At 37.3% G+C, this 23444-nt stretch overlaps 1 protein-coding gene across 1 annotated transcript; it reads right to left on the bottom strand.

Moving 5' to 3' along the window:
• Positions 1-294: 294 nt before the first annotated feature.
• Positions 295-23153, bottom strand: slc36a4 (solute carrier family 36 member 4). Its single transcript, XM_077207806.1, has 12 exons — positions 21643-23153; positions 19663-19786; positions 17766-17862; positions 17468-17558; positions 16780-16868; positions 14971-15066; positions 13903-13987; positions 13452-13691; positions 12031-12129; positions 10682-10851; positions 9484-9653; positions 295-1441 (listed from the first exon to the last, which is right to left on the bottom strand). The coding sequence occupies exons 2-12, from the start codon at positions 19682-19684 to the stop codon at positions 1146-1148; spliced, it is 1455 nt and encodes a 484-aa protein (XP_077063921.1). The 5' UTR covers positions 19685-19786; positions 21643-23153; the 3' UTR covers positions 295-1145.
• Between the last annotated feature and the right edge of the window lie 291 nt (positions 23154-23444).

Genomic DNA, 23444 nt, shown 5'->3' with positions numbered 1-23444 from the left:
AAAATAAGCTGAAATAACAGGCTGATGGCTACAACAGAAGTGAATACCATCGATTAACAACCTCGTAGCTGACAGTAGGTCTGTCTTTAAAGGTGTATAAGGTTTATAACTCAAAATCAGTTTCCTTCTGGAACCCGACTGTTGCGCTCTATAACACTAGTGTGTGCTGGAAAAAATAATGCTGCATTTTTAGTAACACCAGTTAGCTTTGTCACTCACGAAATAATAAAACTACAATAAAAATGTAACTGAAAAATTAAAATAATTGATAGAATATGAATAAAAAACTGAAAATAAAATAGAAATAAGCATTTATTTCATAACCAACAGTCATGGCTTATAAACAGTAAATACAAAGAGGATTCTTGGTGACAATCAGAAATACACAACAGGATTATTTAGAAACGCACTTTCACATTGAAGAAATTAAGAGCTTTAACTAAAAAGCTTCTTCAACGCCTTCTAGTGCAAACAAGATTTTTGTGTGTCTTTACAAACTGAGGGACGAGTCGAATATGATTCCTGTGCCGATACGGCTTTGAATCCTGAATATTTCCAAAGAAAGGAGACTTGCTTGTTTTCTACTATCAGATTTGGATTCTTAAATTTCAATGTTTGTCGTTAATTAAGACCTATAATTCCCACTGAATATTGCTGCAGTCAAAAAAAAGAATTAAAATAATTAAATATCACAAGCCTCAGGAGAAAGGATTAGTTTATTAATAATACCTCTATTCAGCAAGAACATACATTCTTTACAGTGTGCAATATTTCTCTCCCGCTGTGTTAAATGCTGACATGCTATACGGTCCACTGACCTGATCGAGTAAAAGCCATTCCAGAACAGGGTGGAGTCATGGAAAGCCCATAAGGCTGTACGGAGAAAATATTTCCTACGCACGCCATCACTCACTCACTCACTCACACACACACACAAACACACACACAAGCACGCATCCACGCTACAGCAGCACACCCCGGGCATGTGCCTGTGGAATGACAAACAAATTGAGCTATAAAATAAACCTCAACCCCAATAAGACAAGTTCTTGATCCCAAAGCCACTATGAAGTTTCTGTACTGTCACCGTGTTAACAGTGGAACTGTGCCTTCATTGATTGGTCCATCATTTGTGGGCGTGGTCCTCAGGGTCGTGAGGTAGTGGGTGTGGTCCAGTTCCCATGGTCACGGAGATGGGTCTGTCCTTGGTCGTCGGAATAAATAATCTCCTCCATCGTCACGTAGGTTCCAGCCAGGAAGCCGATGAAGCCGAGGGTGGCGATGGAGAGATCTTTGAGGAGGAGGAGAGGAGGAGGCGGTTGACTGGGAAACGCCATGAGCTCCACCAGCGGAGGAAAGACAAGCGCCAATGCTGAGCTGCTCACCGCGCCGACCAATGAGATCACCAGGTCTAACCGCGGTATCATAACAGCGGTTACACCTGAGAGAGAGAGAGAGAGAGAAAAAGAGAGAGAGAGAGAGAGAGAGAGAGAGAGAAAAATTAGATGTTTTCATGTTCTGAAGAAAACATGAGTGGTGTTTGCTCATAGGAAACTCAATCCAATGATGTTGGCAGGTCTGAGTGGTTGCCAAGGTGTTGCTAGGGTGTTTTTGTTGTGAAAAACTAAAAATTATTAAACATAAAAAAGCTTAGTCAAAATATTAATCAATACAATAATAGTATATAAATAATATGAAAAAACCTGGTGTTCTGGGTGGTTGCTAGGTGTTCAATAGTGTGTTGGGATATAAATCAGGGTTTTGCTCTGGGTTGCTGGTGTGGTTAATAGGGCACTGTAAAATGTTCTCTTCGGCATGTTGACAAGACAGGCACATATCAGAAGAACTAAAACTTCTGTGATTGCTAGGGGTTCGTTAGGATGTGTTGGGATATATAAAGTGTTATAATGCCATTGTTAGGGTGTTCTTGTTGGTTGCTAGAGTGTTGGGATATACAAAGCATTGCAATGCAGCTGCTAATGTGTGGTACGTGGTTGCTAGGGTGTTGCTAAGTTGGTCTGGATGGTTGCTAGGGCAAAGATTGGTCGCAAAATTTGAGTTCATGTCAGTATTTATGTCTGTAGCACAAACGAGTTACATGTTAAAGTTTCATACGTATGGTCAAGAGTTTTGCAGAAACCACTATTTACAACAAAGAAAAATAGACAAATGGAAACCATTTTTTTTGTGCAATCATCCAAATTTGGCAAAAATCTACAAAGCAACTTTTTCTTCACAAATAATCCGGCTGTGGTTTTAAACTGCAGTGTGTGTGTGTGTGTCTTTAACTCTCTGACATCCTGACTGGTGTGTGGACGAGTGTAAGCAGAGAATTGTGGTTGAAGGACTTGCTGACGTGGAATTCGATTTTTTTCCCTGAAAACAAAGGCACAAGAATTTATCGTATACAGTTTTTAGTGGAATGTCTCCAAACGCTCTTCGCAGCATTTTATAAAAAGCACACACGGACAAACACACATACTCTCAGGCTGTACACATGTTTAATTCATGAGACTCTAGTGTGAAGTGTCACACACCTGCTCTCTAAGCTACATCTTCTCTCTTTCTCTCTCACTTTCCTTCCCTCTGTTGCAGAAAGAAACCAGTAACATATAACACACGCTCGATATTCTCTCTCTCTCTCCCCCTCCCTCTCTCCTCTCTCTCTCTCTCTCTCTCTCTCTCTCTCTCTCTCTCTCTCTCTCCCTCTCTCTCTCTCTCTCTCTCTCTCTCTCTCTCCTCTCTCAAACACGCATGAATGCTTCAGTTTCTCGTCTCTGTGTGCTACTGCCACCCTCAGTTTTGACAGTTTGGTACATGATATGAGAGATAAACCAATACCATCACATGGACCCACGTTCAAAAAATGATTGAAAATGAAAATCTAAAAATAATTATTATAAATAATAATAATAGAGGAATGTGAATGAGTTATTTTACTTGTTTTAGAGTCAATCCAAGCTCATGTTATTAACTAAAACCATACATTTTCAGCACTTGAAGTAAACGTTAACTAATTAAAATAATTGCTTACTAAAAGAAAATGGAAATTTCAAAACGTATATTAGAATATAAATACAAAAATTATTTAGGAAAATTAAACACCAAAGCAACAATGATCTACAGAAGTGGCCAAACGTGATGTCTGGAGGGGATATTTGCTTTTAACGACTATCAAAATATAAGGGATAATATGTTTTTTAATATGAGGGAAGAACAAAAGACTAAGCTTAAGGTATTCATCTGACAAAATTATTTGTCAAAAAAAATAAATAAACTACAGCTACTGGTTTTATTTTACTATGAAACTTTTACTATTTACAACATTATCAGTTATTATTATTTATTTGGTTCTCATTTGTATGACAGCCTGGCCACAAATTATGTACGCACAATTTGGCATGTTTTATTGCATTATCACAAATAAAACAATTGACTCCAGCACAACTACGAAATATAGGTGCATTTCACGCTATGTCTTTATTACCGTAATTATTCTGAAATGTAAAAAGCCTTCACGTTCTCGTAGAACTTGTAATTACAATGTGTAAACTCGTAATTTTCTGAGAGCTACGACTTGTACCATGTGGCCGCTGTACCACCTGACTGCATTGTGACATGCAACTGGGCCAACTTAGGTGTGTTTGACTTGAAACGGCTAATAAATGAATCGGTGTATGACACAAAAGTACCGCGAGTGCGATTCAAACGCATAAATAAAGGGCGTCACCTATACGCCACACCGGTCTCGAATCCCACGGAGAACTCCAGAAAGATTGAAGGAGTGACGACAGTGAAGGATGAGAGAGGTATAGTCCTGATTTTATGTTGTTATATTGTTTAAGTTTGTGCGGCAGTTGTTCGTGAGGGACTGCTGCTTTACGTTTACTGTTTCCCAGTTCCTCCTTCCCAAAGCCTTTAATATTGTTACATTGGTGCGGAAACCCGGGAGGAAGAAGGTGACTGGAACCGGCGAAGAGTAAACGTAAATCACAAAATAAACAAACAACAAAACGGAAAGCAAAGCAGCAACTGCCTCAGGGACAACTGCCACATAAACAAAAACAACAACATAAAGTCCCAGGCAGGGTCCTCTCACATTGATTTAAAGCCAATATATAATTTTTATTTATTTTACTTAATATTTATTAAATGAAATGATTTAAATTAAATAAATTAAATTTTACTACCTTTTTTTTATTCATTCACTTGTGAAAAATAAAGTAAACCCCGTAACCAACAGGGAATCTTTTTTTTTTCCAAATAAAGAGAAGGTAACACTCATTTTACATGGAGCACAGTGAAAATGACATGAACATTACATACTGGGCAACTGGATATAGCGCAGCTATATTTTAAAATCAAGGGTTTAAAGTTTGTCGATTGTGTGTGACCGCTATCCGCATCCAATTTGTACGGACCGAACGTCACAGAGTACACGCGATCACGCAGGCTAAAAGTGCGCACTTCAGAAGATCTGGATTCGACTTAGTATGCAAGGTTTGTGAAATTAAATGTTTATTAGATATTTTTTAAAGATGGTTTAAATAATATAAATACATATTGCTGATTGCTGACGGTAAATGAGAAAGTATTAGTGTTTGCTAATTTGTCAAACATAAAAACCTATCGGCCAATACCGAGAAAAATACCAAAAATCGGGCGATATATCAGCCATGGCAATATATAAGTAGACCACTACTTTTATCCTTCTGGAGCTCCTCCGTGAGACTCAAGACCGGTGTGGTGTGCAGCTGATGCTCAACTCTTTCCCAGGCATTGACGAAATTTTACAGCTTTCTGTGTAATCACGGTTATAAGGTAGGGGGCGCTATTACACATCTCCTGAATGAGTACAGTATCTCCAGATCAAAACACCGGCAAAGCAGCAGAAATGAGCGATCTCACATGTAAGCAGATGCATTTGAAAAATAATGCGACAATCAACAATAAACGGTATATAAATCAAAACGGCCTGATGTTTCCAAGTGAAATGTCGACCCAGGACGAGCTATGTGCAAACTTTGGGGGTGTTGATGGACTCGATCTACTCCATCTTTGTTTTGATCATCGCACTGAACCTGATCCAGACATAGTCTTAGACAAAAACCCGATTTTTGCTCAAAATGTACACTTCCACATTTCCAGTGTTGATAAAAGGACCAAAAATGCTGGCGGTGACTGGCAACTATTTTTAAAAAACACTGGCGGGGAAAGAGTTAACCCTCGCGCCACTGGCCTTGCTCCATTCCCTTGTTTCTCGGCCCCACCCTGCTTGTCACAATACTTATATAATCTTTCACAAACTTTTAATACTGTTTGGGTGAAGGTGTAAATATTCCTAGGCTGGACATCACTTTTGGCCACAACTGTCAGTGCAGCCTGGGGTTACGTGACTTGATTCTTGTATGGATCGAACCAGAAATGTTTGTGTTACCAGTGAACCAAAATGGTCGAGTCAGAGGCGTCTTGCAGGTGCGTGATAAGCCCCATCACGGAGCTCCACGACAGGCCTCAGCGGAGAGCTCCATGATGGGCCCGTCTCCGTAGGGCAGGAAGGTAATAATTCACAGAGTTTCAGGAAGAGGGAGATAAATGACCAGACACTGAATGAGTCCCTCAACTCTGCCCCAGCTCTCACACACACCACAAAATACATCAACAGCCACAAACACACTCAATACATACAATGCACCCTTAATCTATCACGGTGCTCAGGGGGGTGACGGCCTTGAGCCAGAAAAAGGGGGAGGAAGCACATCAGGTAGAAAGAACACAGAGAGAGATAAAAGACAGCATAGGTGAGTGACAGAATGAGAACTTCATCTTTTTATCTACGGACCGGCAACCTTCAGAGCTCATTACCTCTCTGTCCAACAGCACTTCTACGGGTCTCTTCTAAAACTTCCTCAGAAGAGATCAGCTCGAACTACACCAGACTCCGCTGTTTAAAATAACTCATCCAGCCGCCTGTCACCGGACCCTAGGATTTTTTTCTGATTTTGATATTGTCACATTACAATTATTCTAATTCTGTTTCACTGAAGTAGGCGGTTTGAAAAGTAAAATTACAATTCCTTAATAACCTAAACACAGGCTTTACTCCCTTCAAACTTAAATGGGAATGTCACTGTTTCCATCACTGAAACTTCCTGAATGCATAAAAAATTAAATCCGATAAGCCCACGCAAAGGCTGGATATAGGCTTTTAAGTTTACTGTCATAAATGCTTCACAGCAGTTGCATATCATAAACCCAGCATTTGATTGATCCTGGTTAACTACTTCATTTTGCTTTGTTCTTAATTCTGCTTTTTGAAATGTCTCTCCGATCTGTTTTGCCTCCATAGTTGCCTGAAAAAGTGGACCCTGCAACTGCGTTGCTTAGAATCTTGAAATTACTGCCTGACGAAATATTTTCATCATTAATGATTTTTCTCATCCACCCACCCATAATTAATCAGTTTGTTACTTTTTATTATTCGGCCCAACCAACCCGCAGATTATCTGCAGCATCACTAATGTGCAGCATAAAAGTGTCCAACGGAACCGAAAAAAGCAGCTGATGCATGTGATATGACTAATAGTGGTATATAACTTATGGATATACCATTTAAAGAGAAAATAAATAAAAAAATATATATAAATATACCCATTTATTTATTTACATTTGTTGTTAATTTAAATCTATTTTTATCCTTAACTCTATATCCATAAACTTTATATCATTATTAGTCTTATATATATATATATATATATATATATATATATATATATATAAATACAATTATATGACTCTAATACGCCACTACTTTTTGTATCCATAAATTATGTATTATTATTAAAGAAATATGTAAATTAAAATTAATAAAATAAACGATTGACCCCATTTCTGGCTTCCTATTGCCTTTTGACCAACTATTTATATACTTTTCAAGTTTTGCACTGAAAAACAGCAATTTGGAGGCAAATAAATAATTTAGAGCTGTGCATAACTAGAAACATTTATATTTATTTTAGAAATTTCTAAGACGTGAAGGATTTCAAAATTGTATTTATTCAGATGACTTTTCCAGGCCTTTTAAATATTTGTTTTACTTTTGTTTCCATTTCTAATTTAAATAATTAAAATAATTTCCAAGAAAGTAAGAACCCTGATTTTTTTCTTTCCTAATAAATGTCCATAATCTCATTGTACACGCCTCACCGGCACACTTCATATTTTTTCATAAACTTTCATTAAAATTTAATGACTTTCTTAACCAATAATATCGTGGCCAACAAACCAATCAAACCCTAAAGGAGGAAATCAAGTCAGACCCAACATCATTTCCCACCGACAATTGCTTTACTCAGAAATCCATAATTCGGAAATATAAATGTAGTTAAGCAATGAATTAACTCAGTGGCGTTTCTTAAAAACTTTTAAGTTCTGTTCTTTAAAAATTCATGTTTCTTTCATGAAGGCATATTGCAACTTAAACCTTTGAACAGAGAGAGGAAAAGAGAGACGGAGAGTGGCGAATGACTGAAAGGTCAGGACAAAAGAAAAAGAGTCATGGATGCAATAAAAGAAATCGTATAAGTGGAGAACGTGATATGTCCTAGGAGACTAGAGAGATGGATAGAACAAAAGACTGACAAATGAATAGTGAACTGAGACACTGGAGAGGGAAGGAGGATTGTATTTTCATAGAATGATAGATGGATACAACAATATAAATTCCTGGAATGGTAGATTGCAAGAAAGATAGATCCCTAGAAAATAGCTAGAATAATAAAGAGCAAAAACAAATCATAAAACAATAGGTGGTTAGAACAACTGGTGGAATGATGGTTACTATTAACAACAGGTAAAATCATAGATTAATTGCTGATATGATAGCAATAGATACAACAATGGAGAGTTAGCTAGAATGATTTAGATAGCTAAAATGTTGACGCTGAAAAGAGATAAAGATGAAAATGGAACGATAGATAGATAAATGGAACGATAAATAAATGGAACGATAGAATTTAGCTATTAGCTAGATTGGTAGGTAGATAGATATTAGAAAAACTGATAGAAAGATAATTGTAAACTAAATTAAATAGAATTAAATATATACATAGCATGAAATCGGCTTGCGTTTCACACAGTCTCACTCCATTTTCCTCCTTTTCGAATACAAAAACACACCATCACTCACTTCTCCATTCACTCTCCGGCATGCGAACACAATTCTTGCAACGTGCACTCTTCCTCTTTCCTTCTTGTCCCTTGTTCCTTCTCTCTCACTTGTCCCTGCATGACTGCCAGTGTTAAACAAATATTTATTTTCATATTTTAGGTCTCTGGGTAGTTCACGGTTCAGTGGCAGACTCAATTTTTCCAAAGATAAAAACATATATCAAGGTAATCCAAAAACCTTCAGGTTTACAATGGTTCACAGGATCCATCCATCATTTTTGGGAGGGGTACAAACCTCCACTATCTCGCCTCTCATCACAAATGAATACTAGATGGATGATTAAGACGAGAAGATAGGAATAGGGGGGAAAAGTTGTTGTTGAAACAACAACAACTAAAGGATGGATGGGTGGAGCGAGTGCAAATAATATAGGAGGGAAACAAAGCGGATGATGAAGATGGAGAAGCATAACACAAGATGAGTTTCCTACATAGGCAGAACAAACTCATATACACCATATTGGATGTTTTTGTTGTCATTGAGCTCGGCACAATGCACTCTGGGACTGCTTTCATTATGAAAGATGTGACTATAACTAGTCACCAGTCCCCTATTTTATGCAGATGTTACGTTATCTCATAAAAAATTATGGAAACGCCTTGATGCAAATTCATTTAAAAAACTTATGCGCTCAATTGGGGAGGATAATTTTTTTACTCAATGAGACTACATACGCATAAACAACAATAGAAACACGTTTATGAAATAAATCCCTCGATGCGCAACAAAAAAAGTCACATGACTTTGCCTCAAAAGTGGATGATTGGATAACTGGACTAACCAGTGGAGCGATTTCAACACAGCATCTCAAATGTCGTTCTGAAACGCCTGAGCCAAAGTCTGTCATCTGAATGATTTGGTTTAATTCCCTCCCAGAACAAATATTTATTTTCATGCTGGATAACATGACAGTGTTTGTTGGGTTTTGTCACATGACGGAGGAAAAAAGAGCAAGTTTCTTCTCCGACTGCAGGAACTTCCATGTTTATTACAGATGTTTTATGGCAATTTCTCAAGAAGTGACGATTTTGTTGTCTTTAACACATTATGTGTGCATGTGCGTGTTTGTGTGTCTGTGTGCGAGTCTATATGTGAGATTGTGTGTGCATGTGCTTGTCTGTGCGTGTGTGCATGTCTGTGTGTGTGCATGTCTGTGTGTGTGTGCGTGAGTCTGTCTGTCTGTGTGTGTGTGTGTGCGCATGTCTATCTGTGTGTGTCTGTGTGTGTGTGTGTGTGTGTGTGTGTACACTCACAGGTGAGGCAGACGAGCACCGCTCTAAGGCTGAAATCAGCCGCCCGTCTCCAGCTCTTTCTGATGCGCTCACACACAGGCGGAACCAGGATCTCTGCCGGCACGAAAAACTGCACCGCAAAACTCACAAACACGCCGAACGAGTACAAGACCTTCACCAGCTGATTGGACCTGCAACACACAGACACACACACACATCAGAAATCACATAATGTGCAATTACGGGTTGAGGAATGTCAGTGATGCAATGCACCATTTCAACACATGACTTCAAAAGGAAACAACACAGAAACTGAGACTTTTTGAAAAACCATTAACCCACAACATGCTTTATTTTATCCAAAATATATTAAAACAGTAACGTTGTGAAATATTATTATAATTTAAAATATCTGAATATATAGTCAATGTAATTTATACCTGTGATCAAAGCTGAATTTTCAGCATCATTACCCCAGTCTTCAGTGTCACATGATCCTTCAGAAACAGTTGTGCTGCTTCATATTCTTCTTCTTTTATTATGCAAATATGCATTCAATTGATCAGAATTAGTTTCTTTCAAAAAACAACGTTTAACAGTGTCAGAAGCATGTCACTGCTTTAAATGGCAGCAGCCGATTGGCTGAATCAGATATTGGCTCTGGTGACAGACTGTCCTCGGCTGACAGGATACTAATGAGATCTAGAAATACGTTAACTGCTAATAAAAGTCTCGAAGGAAGTTAGTTGGAAATGGCAGCCTTTAGTTAAAGCTAAACTTGAAAGCAGCTGGTTTTGACTTCTTGGTAATTTGATCTTAAGTCGCTCCGAGCTGCGATTAATCACTCGAGACGTTTCTGACAGTGAAACGCAGGGGAGAGCGGAGGACGAGAGATGAGGAGTTTCACATTACTTCTCTGAATTTAACGGCACTATGGAAGAGTGCTGCGATAACTACATTGATTCGAATCAGGCACTCAGATTTGACGGATGGGACGCTTTACATTCTGATTTTTCAGCATTTGCCACTTTTAGTGGCAGGTAGCTGAAAGAGGACGGAAAAGCATGAGAAGGGAGTCAAATGGGAACAATAATCCAGGCCAGACTTGAACCCGTTTTTCCCGCATCAGCACTAACGTGCCATAGCATGTGCATATAATTATACTTTCACCCACACCACCACTTCGATGACTTTTTAAGCAAGTTTGAGCGCATGTTACCAGGAATCATGCGGGAGGTTGAGTGTGATGCTTCCTTTGATGTCATCTCTGAAGCAGAGGTAGCCCAGCGTCGCCAGGGTCACATAAAGCACAATGATGACGCCCATGCCGATGTTGAGGGCTTGAGGGAATCGTTTCGGTTCGCTCATTTGATTCTCTAACGGAAGAACCTACACAAACAAAACAGGACATACAGAAGACCGATTGGTAGATGAAGCATTGTTCCCGGCATCACATGCATCCTCCAGAAACCATAGCAAATATCATTTTTGCATTACCGTTTGCTCTAATTGTGAAAAAAAAAAAATCCACTAATGTCTTTGATGACTTTTCAATAGAAATGGATGAAATTTAATGGTCAGAAGAGCGTAAGATGTCAAATTTACCATCACCTACTTACAGCAGAGTTTACTTTTTTGTAAAAAAATATACATTATAATAAATGTATATTAAATGGGATATATGTAGAATTCAGAAACGCTTGTTATTAGCAACTTGCATGTTTTGTGAGCACGAACAATAAGAGGCTGAACGTGATTCAAGGTTTCCCTCTCAATAACAAAATAAACGCACAACAAAAATGACAGCAGTTAAGAGCATCTGATCTGTTTATAGTGATGTGGATGTTAGCAGCAGCTCTGTGATTCACCGCCATCGACGTCATTAAAATTACTGTTATGATAATTTGATTAATAAGTATATTTGAGGCTATAGACTACATAGATCTGTCTGTGAGACTATAGTTTGAATTATCGCTTTTCTAAGCATGACACATTAACATTACAGTACAGAATGGCTTTTTCTTTATTATCCTGAACATTGTATAAGCATTCGTTTCACGTGTCACTGAACAGTAGAGAGGCCTGCGAGAGCATGTAAACGTCACATCCTTTTGTTTTTCCTGGGAAAAAACGTCCCGAGTCCTTCACATAAAAATCGGTCTACAGGCTTTCAAAGACGACCTAGGAAGTTTTTAAGTTTCGTTACAAACCGTTCACACTCGCAATAAAAAAAAGTGATTAATACACGAATATTCTTACATATAGCCCCTTTAAGTTGTTCTAAAGAATAAAATATTCAAAAAACTGTTTTGTAATATTAATACTGCACTGAAAATAAGCAAGTCGCTATGGATAAAGGCATGTGCCAAAATATATTTATGGAAATGCAACCTTTGCAGAGGAAATCCCATACTACATTGCAACAAGCTCAGTGAAAAAAAAAAAAAAAACATGAAATGACTGGACGAAGCAATACAATTTTCAATTATTATTATCCCTTATTCGATACCAATAAAAAATACTAGATCTAGCGAAATCAAATAAATAAAACCTGAATCATAAACTCACCACTCCAATTCCCTCAAAAGCAAATATGGCTGTTCCAAAGAAGAAGGGAAACTTCCGCCATGTGGAGGCATATGGCAGGCTTCTGGGATCGGCCACATCCTACAGACAGAGTTGGAGATGTTAAAAGACATGATATGGTTTCACATGACTATAATTGCAGTCTTTCTATCTAGTATAAAGGCTGAAAGATGCACACACACTTACAGGAACAATATATTTAAAGATCAAGAGTCAGGCTCAGACGTACCGGCCAACCACAGCCTTCACAATTTGATACATAGAAAAATGACTCAAATCTGATTTGGTGGCTTCATGCAATTTGTGAGCGTTTGTATGCACAGGCTCGTATCAGTCGTGCTCCCAGGCTGCACAATGAGCATTTCGGACTACAAAAGTGGATATATGAGACTGAAATAATATCAGAGTATGAAATAAAACCGAAATCGCGATATGGCTTATTATTATTATCAAATCACAAAGACTGATTTATTTAAATGAAATGTATTTGCTTGAACTGTGTTCATTTACACATGAGCAGCTTATGAACTGGGCCCGTATTTATCAAGCCTCAGAGGATTACTCGCAAGAACACTGCTAAGAACTAACTTAAGAGTAAAACAATTGTTGGCTCAAATCTGCTCTTAAAAATTAGTTATCAAGCATCTCAGTCGTAATTTAAGTGAAGTGTAGGACTAAATCTTAAGTGTCAGTCTTAGAGATGATTCGACTGCGCTCGAGGGAGGGAGGGAGACCGGCGTGTCAGAGATCGCGTGCGCGCCAGGGAGGGAGACCGGGCGTGTCGGAGATCGCGAGGGAGGGAGGAACGAGTGGATCTCTGAGCTGGTGTGAGTGAGTGGAGGCGGGGCTCATTTGCATAATCATAGAACCGCGTATACTAAATGAGGCAAGGGTGTAGAGCAGGGATCACCAACCCTGCTCCTGGAGAGCTACTGTCCTGCAGACTTCAGTTTCAACCCTGTTCCAACACACATGCATGTAATTATCAAGTAACCCTGAACAGCTTGATTAGCGTGTCCAGGTGTGTTTGATTGAGGTTGGAGCTAAAATCTGCAGGACAGTAGCTCTCCAGGAGCAGGGTTGGTGACCCCTGGTGTAGAGTTACATTCAAGCTATTTTAAGGCAGCAATAATATTTTTTCAAGGAAAAAACGTTTTGGTGATCATAGATGAGTTAAGGCATAAAATGATTGACTACAGGGGACTTTAAATATCTTACTGTAAAATAAAGTATTACAATATTAATATTTCTTATTTAATAATAATACATTTTTATTTAATAGTAATATTGCTATATAATAACAAACCTGCAGCTTTAAAAAAAAAAAAAATTGCAATTATCAAAAATCACTATTAGATTTTTCCCCCCACAATCATGCAGCCTCAACACACACGCACACTTACGTGGAGTATATAAGTGAAGATCAGGATGAGGCTGATGGCCATACAAATGTTAGCGATGGCGGAGAGCACGGCCATGTTCCGCAGGTCCCTGATGAAGGTCAGCACGATGATGAAGGGAAGGAGGAAGACCATGTAGAGCCGCAGATCCAGCCCTGCAGCAGAAAGACTGTCCTCCTCTGAGCTATTGGAGTATAACGGCACAGTCTCCACGGAGGAGTTAAGACGAGCTCCTTCCATCACCTATACAAGAACACACTGAGCTTTGAGTTCATTCCAAACAAAAATTTGATTGGCTGTTATGTTTAAAGCCAGATTCTGTTTGGCTGCTGATGGTCTTCATTCTGGAAATGTGTTTTTCCGTTCGTTTTCATTGGCTCTGGCTCGATCATATAGTGAAAATCTGCTTATCTATGGAGAAAATGAAACTTTGGAGCACTACTGTCGCACATACCTGTTTAATGTTCTCAGCCAGGAACACAAAATAAACGCTACAGAAGCCCAGCTGGGTCAAAACCAGGAAGAAATTCACCAGGTGCCTGTAAAGGATATTAATGATGTGATAAGAGACATGAATCAGGTGCAACAATGGTCAATTATACAGTTTAGCGGGTTATAGAAAAAATATTTGACTGAAGTAACTGACCAATAAGAATCAAGTATTCCAGAGAGAGACATGAACTTAATTTTTGTTAATTTTAGTTAAAGGGATAGTTAGTTCATCTAAAAATGGAAATATTAAAATACCTTTTTTTGAATCAAAATAAAGGAGAAATGAGACGAAATATAAATATTAGATTTAAATGAGAAAGATTGTCTTGGCAGATAATTGTCAAGTTGAAGTGCTAAAATTACTTACTAAAATAAAAATGAATGAAATGAAATTTTTAACAATTTAATTAAATTCAAATAAAATATAAAAGTTAAATGGTTAATGGTATATAAAAATAAAAAAAAACACTAAATGAAAATTGTCATAATTTACTCAACCTCATGCTGTTCGAAACCCATATGACTGCCTTTTTTCAAAATAACAAAGGTGAACATTTAAAAACTACTCTTTTCCGTACAATTGCCATGAATAAAACCTGAAGCTTTCAAGCTTCGAAAAAGATGCAAAAGCACCATTAAAGTGTCCTAAAAAATAGTGAGGCGATTTCAAGCTGTTCCAAAAAAACAATCATATGGGTTTGTAAATATTATTATTGTATTATTCTTCTTTTTTTATTAGCAGTAGTATTGTTAGTTTTATTTTTCAGTATGCATATTATCTTTCAACGATGACAATATGAGGCAACATTTCCTGGTAAGACAGATCTTTTTAAGATTCAGGGCACGAGGTTTCTGTGTGTGTGTGGGACATCAGATCTGAAAACACCACTGCAGGCACCGTCCTGTCTCTCTCTGCACTCTAATGAATATATTCATTCCAGCACAGACGTTTGCCCTCCCTCTATCACATAAGCACACAAGTGGGGTGTAAGGCTGCCATGCCAATCAACTTCATGATGGGATAGCTCACCTCCCAAAATGAGCACCTTTCCTGAGGCACTGGGAGGAACTGGTCTCCATGGCAACGGCAACCGTTTCGCTGTAACCGAGGGGGGAACGCTTCAACCTGTGAGAGAACATGCGGGAATGAGACAGACAGAGACACAAAGAGGGGAAAACAGGAAAATACTCTTGAAGAGCAAAGTAGTGCAGAAAAAAAAGCTTTTTGTGTAATTCTAGGGTGCAAAATAATGAGGTCAAAACACTGATCATCACACGTGATTTTTATATGTTATGTGGTTGTTGTTGGAGTTACTTGACTCAACTTTGGGGACAAAATTGACCCCCAAAGCACAATATTTCACTGGTGATGTCCTCAAAAAGAAAGAAAGATTACTTTTTTGTTTCTCAAAAAAGCTAACATTTCTTTTTAGTTTCTTAAATATTTTTAAGAAAAAATTTGAGATTTTATATTGTATTATTTGTGTTTTCCTGTCTTTTAAAAGCACATTATAATTAAAAAGTATTATTATTATTTTAAAGAAATTAATAATGTGACAAAAGAACTTTTGAACTTTTTATTTATCAAAAATACTGAAAAAAATGTATCATGGTTTCAACATTGATAAGAATTAGAAACCTTTCTTAATCATATTAGAATGATTTCTCGAGGATCATGTGACACTAGAGACTGGAGTAATGATGCTGAAAATTCAGCTTTGATCAGAGGAATAAATTACATTTTAAAATATATTTAGAAAAGGATTAGTTTAGATTGTAATAATATCGCTTACAAAAAAATAAACACATTATTCTGTAGACTTTATGTAACTCAATATAATAATATATTTATGTAATTTATGTAATTTAAGACTATGCTTACAAGGATACTCGACAAAGCGGGCAATTTGGCTTAATTTTGTGTTTTTGTCCGTTCAAGTGCGAAAGAGAAAATGCGGTCGGCACGTTGTCTGAACTGGCTTTCTGTGCGCGCGAGTCGTGTGTGTGTGTCACACAGACAGGAGATACACAGACAGAGTGCCAGTACAGATTTAAGATTTTTTTTTTTCATCTTATCGTGCTTGAATGGTTTAATAGCAATTGAATGAATGATAGTGTGATTATATACTGTAGTAAAAAAAAAAAGAGTTTAATATGATGGTAAAAAACAAAGTGATATTTATAAAAAAATTATTTATACCGCCAGTAGGTGTCGGTCTTAATGAATGATTATTAATTCAGTAACAACGCAAGTGGCTGTATTTATGAATTCATTGAATCATTGACTCTCCTGATTCGTTCAAAGCCATAGATTCGTTCACGAAATAATTTCATTGCAAAATAAAGCAAAAATGACTGACAATACGGATTAAAATGATTGTCACTTAATATTACCTTTTTGTTTGTTGAACTGTTGTATAAAATCAGTCACATTTGCAATCGTGTGGATATTTGGGAAAAATTCTTGATTGTATAATACATTATCGAGAACTGCAATATTGTAGTGTGATTTGCTGAGGCAGCAGACTCTGTCTGCATATAAACTATCATATGCACGCTGCTTGTGTGGATGCAGTCAGTCATTTGATTGGATGTCATGTTTTTGACCTTATACGGCACTACCATTTTCCCGTTTTTTACACTAGAGGCAGCATTTTACCTGTTGGAAATACATGCTCAGAGGCAAAACTCAGCATTTTGTTCGCGTACCCCAGTTTAGGAACCACTGACATACACCTTTTAAATCATACCAGGACTGAGTGTTCATTTTAAAAAAGTGAGCTGAAATGTGATTGGCTGTGTAGACTGAGACGGTGGGCTGTGATTGGTGGATTCTTACCGCTCACTGAGCTGATGGCTGCAGTTGACCAGGATGTGCATGCAGTGAAGACACACCACACCCATCAGTACCAGACTAACCGGACCAAGCTTGAGGAAAAACAGACAACCATGTTCAGTCTAATGCGTTTTAGACACTTTTAAAACACATCAACCGTTTAAAAAGATAATATCTGTAATTAGTGACCAAATGTAATGTCTTCCAAAGCAATAAAGCCTTATCGCTCTCGTTCTCTCTCAACATGAACTTTGCCTACATACTGGGCGAAAGCTTTATGACAGCACTAAAATGTGTGGACTGACATTCTTACAAACCAATCTGGCAGTCAGCACACAATACAGTCACACAGTTTAGTTTGCAAACCAGTCTGACTAGTTTTTAACCCGTCCACCCATTAAACAGTCAGTATCTGGAGATCAGGATATGATGGTGAAAACAAACAAATCTAATTACAGGGGCAATAAAGCCAAAATTGTATTTTTCTTGGCAACAACAAATGCTTTTAAATGCTCCCCTAAAGCATTTCATGTTTTTACAGTCTGCAGGTCAGTTTTCATGGCGTACTTTGAATAATCTGGTGTTACTAACAGTCTGAAGCTTCGGATTCAGGCTCAGTTTGAGAAGCGGCAAAGAAATGGTCTGTATGTAACAGAAACGGGTTCACAGAAGAAGCGGAGAAGCTACGTACCATTATCCCAGCATTCTTCACTGCCAGAGGAAGCCCAAGCAACCCTGTGCCGATGTTCCCCTTTAAAAGATGCAGCAGGGTTTGAGTAAACCTGAAGAATAGAGAAAACACATCCACACCAATGTGCTTATTTCAGGAATTAAAGTATAACACACTTGATGTAATATGAGAGTACAGTATGCTGTTTATATATATACACACATACATTTTTTGTTACAGACAAAATTACTGTTTGCAAACAAACACCTGATGAGCGTCAACCCAAAACTACAAAAGAAACCCTGACTGTGTGACTCACGTGATTCCTCGCGGCAGATGCTCTGAGTCTTCATCTCGGTCTACATCCTCTTCCTCACCTCCTGCTTCCTCCATCAGAGGAGTCATCACCTCCATGTCTGCTCAGGATCATATTTAATACAACCACAGAGTTATCAAATGCACTGGGAAGATCTTGTGCAGTAATAATAATGATCATACGTTTTATTTATAAAGTGCCTTTCCCAAGCTCTAGGTCACTGCACTGGGAATTCATAAAGTAGACATGGAAATGACATTTAAAAAAAAGCATTTATACATGCATACAGTGCTGTAGTCTATTACTGAATAAAATTACATGATAAAAGTTGTAGTTTGTAATGTAATCTACACATTTTAGGTAATGTAATCTGACTACTTTTTTAAAGAGAAAGATTTTTTTTGTTAACATGAAGTTGATTAAACATTAGGTTTTAGGAAGGAACTGCAGAGGTTAATAAATTGATGAAAAGCTATTAACTAATTAAATCTTAATAATTTTAAATAAATGTAGTGATTTTGTCAAAATAAAACACTAACAAAAAGATAAAACCCTGGACTACAAAACCAGTCAACTTTTTAATCGAGATGTATACATAATCTGAAAGCTGAATAAATACGCTTTCCATTAATGTATGGTTTGTTAGGATAGGACAATATTTGGTCGAGATACAACTATTTAAAAATCTGGAATTTGAGGCTGCCGAAAAAATCGAAATATTGAGAAAATCACCTTTAAAGTTGTCCATTTATATTCGCGATTGTGCTGCATTCACTCACAAAAATAAATGTTTTATTTATTTACGGTAGGAAATTTACAAAATATCTTCATGGAACATGATCTTTACTTAATATCCTAATGATTTTTGGCATAAAAGAAAAATCGATGTTTTGTTGACCATTGCCACAAATATACCCGTGCGACCTGTGACTTGTTTTGTGATCCAGGGTCACAAATATTTTAATTTGTTCATGCCGTGTGGCCTCTCAATTTCCCATGTAATTATAGTCACCTAACTAGTGGCCTTTCAGTGTGTGTAATTCCACAAAACTGAAAGACTTTCTGAACATATATAAGCAATAGGATATATAATATTCAGAACTTAAAATGTAAAAGATAAAAAACTATAACTAGGCAGAATCAATTAATAATTTACTGCCATTTTGTGAATATTAAGTAAATAATAAAAAAGTAACTGACTGTAGTCTGTTACTATCCAGCAATACATAATACATATTCATAATAAATTTATACACACACAAAAAAAATGTAATTAACGGCCTAATTAAAATGGATCTAGTTCATGCGTTTAAAATAGGCCTGCTTTAAAAAACAGCAGCTTGATGCTTTATTCAAGTAATAAAGAAACACACGAACAGCATAAAATAATCAATCTATCTATCTATCTATCTATCTATCTATCTATCTGTGCTGTGCTTAACGGACCCTAAAACTGTGACAAAAACCGAACCGTGAGTAATTTGAACCATTACACCCCTTCTGTCTATCTATCTATCTATGATATTTTTAAAAAGTTCTATTAATTTATATTTTTATATAAAATGAAGACCAAATTTGTGGTGTGTCTGTTTGAGTTTCTCTTCTGGATGGTATGGATTTAAATGCACTAACATAAAAAGTATAACAATCTCACACACACACACACACACACACAGACACACAGAGACACACACACACACACACACACACACACACACACACACACACACACACAGAGAGAGAGATAGAGAGAGAAAGGTACTACAAGGGTTACTTTTACTTGATAGTGGTACGTTTCTGTTGAGATTAGATTAAACCAATGCATCAAGCAGAGACAGAAAGAGACGGCGACACACAGATTGGTTCAGTGTCATCTGTGGTGTAAAACACACATCATTACCTAGTTGTTCAGCTGATAGCATCCTCTGCTGCTCATCTGGAGGATGTTTATCCACACACACTGAAGCTGATTATCTTACGGCCACGTGTCGTTCGCTCTGATGAGCTGGCACATGGGGATTCAGCTGTAGACCCAATAAAAATGCAATGACAGACATTCATTTGACTCAAAAGAAGATTGAGTGATAGACAAAAACTCAAAATACTACATTTGTCTGTTGTTACACACTATTGTGACCTTTGTTAATTCCATGCTGTAATTATATTAAAAACTATAATGTCTAAACAATTTGTAATTGTTAAGCAGCAAAGAGCATATAAATATTTAGCATACTGTTGCAAATACCATGCAGACTTCCAGACTTATGTGTGCACACACCTATTATTTTATAGATAAGTATTACACAAACAATAATAGGCAACATGCAAAATATGAAATACATACAGGTCCTTCTCAAAAAATTTGCATATTGTGATAAAGTTCATAATTTTCCATAATGTAATGATAAAAATTAAACTTTCATATATTTTAGATTCATTGAAACTGAAATATTTCAGGTCTTTTATTGTTTTAATACTGATGATTTTGGCATACAGCTCATGAAAACCCAAAATTCCTATCTCAAAAAATTAGCATATTTCATCCGACCAATAAAAGAAGTGTTTTTAATTTTAAAAAAAGTCAACCTTCAAATAATTATGTTCAGTTATGCACTCAATACTTGGTCGGGAATCCTTTTGCAGAAATGACTGCTTCAATGCGGCGTGGCATGGAGGCAATCAGCCTGTGGCACTGCTGAGGTGTTATGGAGGCCCAGGATGCTTCGATAGCGGCCTTAAGCTCATCCAGAGTGTTGGGTCTTGCGTCTCTCAACTTTCTCTTCACAATATCACACAGATTCTCTATGGGGTTCAGGTCAGGAGAGATGGCAGGCCAATTGAGCACAGTAATACCATGGTCAGTAAACCATTTACCAGTGGTTTTGGCACTGTGAGCAGGTGCCAGGTCGTGCTGAAAAATGAAATCTTCATCTCCATAAAGCTTTTCAGCAGATGGTAGCATGAAGTACTGCAAAATCTCCTGATAGCTAGCTGCATTGACCCTGCCCTTGATAAAACACAGTGGACCAACACCAGCAGCAGCTTTCTGTGTCTTACCCTCTGGCTTGAGGGTGTCAATGATGGCCTTCTGGACAGCAGTCAGGTCGGCAGTCTTACCCATGATTGCGGTTTTGAGTAATGAAACAGGCTGGGAGTTTTTAAAAGCCTCAGGAATCTTTTGCAGGTGTTTAGAGTTAATTAGTTGATTCAGATGATTAGGTTAATAGCTCGTTTAGAGACCCTTTTCATAATATGCTAATTTTTTGAGATAGGAATTTTGGGTTTTCATGAGCTGTATGCCAAAATCATCAGTATTAAAACAATAAAAGACCTGAAATATTTCAGTTTCAATGAATCTAAAATATATGAAAGTTTAATTTTTATCATTACATTATGGAAAATAATGAACTTTATCACAATATGCTAATTTTTGGAGAAGGACCTGTATATTTGTAACATTTGTTTACAGAATCTTTTTAATAGAATAAATGTGCTGACTAATAATTAATTTTTAAAATTAGTTTTCAATTGATATATATATATAGAAAACTAATTTTAAATATTAATTATATATATATATATATATATATATATATATATATACACACACACACACACACACACACATAACGTTATGTGTTCTTTTTTTCTCTCTCTCTTTATATATATATATATATATATATATATATATATATATATGACACACACACACACACACATATTAAACCCCTACTTTATAACGATATACAATAATATATCTGCTCATCAATAACTTTACATCTTAAAAATAAAGCAATATAAAGAGCTAAGTGTTGATGATGTCGTGCATTTTAAGCAGTTTAAAGTGATGAGTTGTGAAGTGGAAGTGGAGGCGACTCACCGAAAGAGCGCAGAAATCTCAGCCGCTCCTCTGTTGCTCTCTCCGGCTTCAAACGCGACCATCACCGGCCCTGTGCTGGATCCGGGATCCCGGTATCCAATCCGAAAAACCCGCGACACGACGACTCAAGCCAACACTGATGACATGCCATTGGAAAAGAGCTACCCGTCAGTGAAGATGAGCGCTGCTGGAGATTTCTTCCACACGGACGGAGAACATCATCACAGGATCTCATACACAACCATAGAAACTGTGCGGTGAACGTCAGCGTAGTCACGAGACTGTGCAACTCCTTAAAGGGGCCGCGACACAAATTACAGACTCGAGGGCCAGGACTCGAGCTCGACTAGTAGTTAGCTTTAGCAGTTATACACAATAATACAGTCTACATTTCTACCCCAAAATACAAACTTTAAATATTTAATTATGATATATATTATTGTAGATGTTTCACTAGAGGTTGATTTTTAGTTCTATTTCTAATCAAGGATGCCTGTTGAGAGCTATTTGTGTTACATTCACATAACAAAATCATAAATAGCTAGATACAAAAATAATATACAGCAGTGATCTTTACATTTTTGTATGCATAATAATACAACACTTGCTGCTTTCTTTTGATAGGCTACTTTTACTCATGAATATGGGCCAGCTACATAATTTAGATTTCATATGAGCAAATTCCAAAAGGTGCATTTGTCTTTAAATCAAATTGTTATAAACTCTGTGTTAAATTTGGTACTACTTCAGGCAAGCAGAGAATTTATTTTTTGTTTGTTTAATGTAGCCAGTAGACATGGCCTGGGCTACGTCCAAAATCGCATACTTTGCGACCGCTAAAACAGTATGTTCGAGTATAGATGTGTGTAGTATGAATGTAATGTGGACGTACTACATTCGCCATGTTGTCATTATCATGTGACCTACCAGGGTCAGTTACTGTCGCTTCACTCACGTCATTCACAAATTCTGTCCAGTGGCCTCATGGGATTGTAAAGTGTCCATAGTATGCACACTTCAGAATCTCACCGGAAGTAGGTCATCTGTGTAATTTTCGGCTAATCTTTTATGAGTAGGCTACTGTGAATTTGACGTACTTCTATTGTCATAAACAGTTTTTTAGCTAGTTAAGCATGCAATTTCAGATGTAGCCATAGTTCAGTGCAGTTTACTGTCTACAGAGCATTTTTTTGCAAAAAATGCAAAGTTTTGTGGGGAAAACCAATACTTTTGGGTTAGAACACTACAGGTTTTGAGAGCGGATGCAAAGTTTCTTATGTTAAAGATCTTAAAGTTGCATGACCAATATTTTTGAAAAGGATTTCCTAGGGTCATTGGTGCAATAGATTTGCACACATATTGCAATTTCTGCAGCCCTATAGTGAGCATGAGGCTGATTTTGTAAATAGAAAATCCACTCACTCTCTCAATGTTCAGGTAGAGTCCAAGATGCCCTCTCATTTCTCTTTAACTGATTACACTCTAATCAAATCCTATGACTTTATTTCTGTGGTCATATCACCCGTTATACTACACATTACTCCAGAATTTTACAGGAGTATGTGTTAGGTCTGCACTTTGAGGAAGTTTTGGGAAGATGGGGGGGGGGGGGGGGGGGGGGCACACAATTACAATGGAACTATATTATACTTCAATAATTTATTTTATGATTATTGACAGGGATGTTTGATGGCATGTTGGTTGGAGACAGAGGTTATCCTTGTCAGCGATTTGTAATGACCCCCTACCCTGACCCTGACACAAGGCTTCAGCAGCAATTCAACATGTCCCACAGCAAAACC

This window comes from Siphateles boraxobius, unplaced genomic scaffold (genome assembly GCF_051911475.1).
Source record: "Siphateles boraxobius isolate OS27281-9 unplaced genomic scaffold, OSU_SipBor_1 6, whole genome shotgun sequence".
NCBI classification, from domain to species: domain Eukaryota; kingdom Metazoa; phylum Chordata; class Actinopteri; order Cypriniformes; family Leuciscidae; genus Siphateles; species Siphateles boraxobius.
Note: the sequence above shows the minus strand (reverse complement) of the source record. Positions and strands in the feature narration are given on the sequence as shown.